This window comes from Vicia villosa, linkage group LG5 (assembly GCF_029867415.1).
Source record: "Vicia villosa cultivar HV-30 ecotype Madison, WI linkage group LG5, Vvil1.0, whole genome shotgun sequence".
Taxonomy (NCBI): Eukaryota; Viridiplantae; Streptophyta; class Magnoliopsida; order Fabales; family Fabaceae; genus Vicia; species Vicia villosa.
Window position 1 is genome coordinate 15929346 of NC_081184.1, and position 3764 is coordinate 15933109.

The 3764-nt window shown below is 31.2% G+C and overlaps 1 protein-coding gene across 1 annotated transcript; it reads left to right on the forward strand.

Moving 5' to 3' along the window:
- The first annotated feature begins 1715 nt into the window (after positions 1 to 1715).
- On the forward strand, positions 1716 to 3533 carry LOC131606343 (uncharacterized). The gene is made up of 5 exons (XM_058878591.1): positions 1716 to 2001; positions 2082 to 2324; positions 2402 to 2693; positions 2787 to 2894; positions 2996 to 3533. Exons 1-5 carry the CDS (start codon positions 1792 to 1794, stop codon positions 3109 to 3111), a joined length of 969 nt encoding a protein of 322 aa, XP_058734574.1. The 5' UTR covers positions 1716 to 1791; the 3' UTR covers positions 3112 to 3533.
- Positions 3534 to 3764: the final 231 nt, after the last annotated feature.

Sequence of the window (3764 nt, forward strand, 5' to 3'; positions counted from 1 at the left end):
TGAATGACCTCGATTCTTCTTTCTGTACTTTGTTAAGGAACTGAAGGGTAAATCTTTTCAACATATACAAATGTGTTATGCAAAACTAACACAATGTGGATATCATTTTACCAGTAAAATATTTCGGTAGATACTATAAATTTTAAAAAGAGAATCACTATCCTATTCTTCTCCAACCTTAATTACCCCCGTGTGATAGTTCTACGTTTGAATATTTCTCTGAAATGTTATAGAAATGATTATTCAGAAAAAAACATTGATCTTAGCCATTTCCCGCGTTAACCATATAAGAAAAAACATTGATCTTAGCCATTTCCCGCGTTAACCATATAAGAAAAAACATTGATCTTAGTCATTTCCCGCGTTAACCATATAAGAAAAAACATTGATCTTAGCCATTTCCCGCGTTAAACGTGTACATATTTTTATTATAAAGAAATATTAATATATTATACTATATTAATTTGTTTCTATAATGTATCAAACCAATAACATTTATCTATTATTTTTGAAATTAGCAATTATTCTATTTTTAGGTTATATAAAAATAGAGACAATTTTATCTTGTTGAAAATATCTTAGACTAATGCCATTAACTAATTTGTAAATAATTTCTCTTAATAGTAGTATTAGAATTATTTTTAATAATTTCCCAATTTTTTTAAAGATTAATTCTAACATGTATTTCTCTTTTAATAAACTTTTAATCAAAGTAAATTTTATAATTAATTGACATTCAAATTCATTCTAGATCAATTTTAAAACAATTGACAAAACTTTTTGATGGGACCCATAAATCAGTAATATACTACTACTGTTTGCAACAAACAATGCTTCAACCGCCAAGCAAAACAAGGAATGGGGTGAAGGGGTGCAACGCAAGTGCAACGCAACTCCATCATCAGTCACGTCGTGCTTCCCAGTCACTCCTTTTCAATACATTCCATACATACCTGTCACCTTCACACCTTCCATACAGTGTATCACACCTTCCATACAGTGTATCACACCTTCCATATCTTTCAAAAATCCATATATCAATTAATATAACAATTGCATTACTATATTTTATAAACTTACCGTTTTCTGCGCGGCAACTGAATAAACTAATTCTTCGAACCATATAAAATTATAATGAATAATATAAAAAAATTTAAAAATTTTAATAGTATTTTAATTAATATAATAATTACATTTACTATTTTTTATAAAGTTACTTTCATCTGCGCGCCAACTGTATAAACTAATTCTTCGAACCATATAAAATTATAATAAATGGTAAATTGAAAAATTTAATAATATCTCAAATTTAAGACTAAATTCGAAGCTAAAATCTTTAATTAAACGGAAAGAGATTCTGTGTTATCTCAAAGGATTGTTCTTGGATAATATAATCACATTATTGATGATCATATCTATAATAAAAAATAAATATAAAAAATATATGAGAAAACGCGTGGGTACAAAACAAAAACAACGCGCGTGAGCGTTACATAAAAAGCAGCACCGCCTCTTATCGTTCTTTGTACTAGTACCACCTTCTCAAAATCTCTTCCCACTCTTTTTTCTCAAAAAAATTAAATAAAAGATTTTAAATTATTTTCTTTTCATTTTAAAATTAAAAAACTTCACACAAAAAGTGAATTCTTAAAACTCATTCTACTTTACCTTTCTCTTTTTTTTCCTATATATATATATTTGGGTCCCATTTTTTTACACTATTATAAACCGTAACCTCTTCGTAAACCCGAAATCAAATTCAAATTCAAATCACTCTTTCAAAAAACCCAAATGGCTCAAAACTCTGAGTTCTTCCTCCCGCCTCAGTTTCTCACCGACGACGAAAAACGGTTCGTCGATCACCTCTTCACTCCCTCCGAAAACGACGACGTTTTCAACTCCTTTTCAACCAATGAGAAAGACTACATCAACGAGTTGACTCGTCGCATGGCCAACTCATCTATCCATCACCAACTCGCTCTCAACAACAATTCTTTCAAGGTAACCAAAACATGCAAAAAGTTATATTACATCATTTTCACCATTAAAAATATTTATAACCGTTTTTCTTCTTCTTTTAGGGATCTTCACCACAATCAAGGCAAAACGACGCCGTTTTGAACTTCAACTCCTACTCGAACTCACAGAGAGCAAGGAATGATCTGCTGCATGCGGATGCAGGAGAAGTCGATAAGGTTCATCGAGTTAACAACGATGAAGCTTTTTACGGCTTTCTCCCGAAAAAGCCCTCTGTATTTCACTCTCAGAATTATCCACTCTCGAACTCTCAGAAACAGTTACAGTTACAGCTTCAAATAGCACAAGTAAATAACAAACATAAAATATTATGAAATTTGTATATTAATTTTTATTTATTGAAATTAATTTATTTTTGTTTTAGTTTGAGATGTTGAAGAAGCAGTGGCTGAAGGAACGAGATGAACTCGCTCGTGGTTGTAGCATTTTTCCTCAGAGGTGTAATTACCAAAATGTCCTTGGAAGAGGAACGAACAGTGAAACGGTTTTTCCGGGAAAAGTTGGTTTGTCGCCATCTGCATGGCCTTCTGTGCAAAAGATTGGAAACAACAATAAACCCGTTTTTCCTGGAAACCCTAATTTGAAAAAGGAAAGAAACGGAACCGGAGTTTTTTTGCCTCGGGTTGTTGATACCGAGTCATCAAGAAAAAAACCAGGTAAAAAATAAAATAATTAATAATTAATTTTAATTAAATTTGCTTCATTTGTTTATTTTTATTGTTTTTATGATTTTGTTATTGTGTATGCAGTGAGTAGAAATGTGGTTGTTCCTGATAGAGTTGTTCATGAATTGAATCGTAAGGTTGATGAAGGTGTGATTAGAGGTTACATGCAGCAGAAGAATCGCTTTGAAAATGGTTGGTAAAGTTTTTCTTTATTATTATTATTTTTTTAATTTATTGATCTATTAATTTATTATCTTTATTATTTTTAATAATTTATTATATTTATTATTTAGGTGTTGCAAGGAATGGGAGTGATGATGGTTTTTTTCAGCAAAAGCGGAACGTGAAAGCACAGCAGACAGAGGTGGTGAACAGTGAGATTCAGCTACCTCAAGAATGGACTTATTGATATATTAGGTGGGACCGGGACCGATGTTTTGAAAATTGAACCGAACCGAACCCGGTTCAGTTTGGTTTTTAAAACACTGGGTGAATAAATGTTTAGGTTCATTATTCAGGAAAATTGTAGTACAGAAGAAGAATTAGGGTAAGGGAAGGGTCTAGTATGGCTTTTTGGGGGGTATTTTGGGAAATGGGTGATGTTATTATAGTCACTATGTTTGGGAGGTGGATTAGATTTAGGAGAAATAAATATTGATGCAAAATTGGGAAGATGAAGAAGCATAATGAGGTTGGAGATGATTTGGTGAAGATGTAATTACAGTTTGATGTAATCATTTCTGGGGAATTACATTTTGTGTAAAGATCATAATGTTGCAACCTGTCCCACCCAAATTACAATAAATGAATGGAGTAACAATTGTATTTCAATGATTACCTCTTAAATTTTGTTTAGCGATTTTAATCATGTTTTTTTGTGCCTTGTGGTGAAGTTAATTGATCTTGTTAATTGTATTTAGGTTTTTTATGCTCAATTAATAGCCTTAATTGATATTTTAGAGTTGATAAAAATGTTTTAAACACTTTGTGTAGAGCAATGAGAACTATTTTTATAGGGCAATTACTCCCTTTTCTTTTTCCAACTTTTTTTCCAACTTTACT

Excerpts from the sequence above, each read along its gene's own strand:
- LOC131606343 (XM_058878591.1), top strand. The coding sequence starts at position 1,792 with ATGGCTCAAAACTCTGAGTTCTTCCTCCCGCCTCAGTTTCTCACCGAC. Across the intron at positions 2,694-2,786 it reads GTCATCAAGAAAAAAACCAG|TGAGTAGAAATGTGGTTGTT; the intron begins GTAAAAAATAAA and ends TTGTGTATGCAG. Across the intron at positions 2,895-2,995 it reads GAAGAATCGCTTTGAAAATG|GTGTTGCAAGGAATGGGAGT; the intron begins GTTGGTAAAGTT and ends TTTATTATTTAG.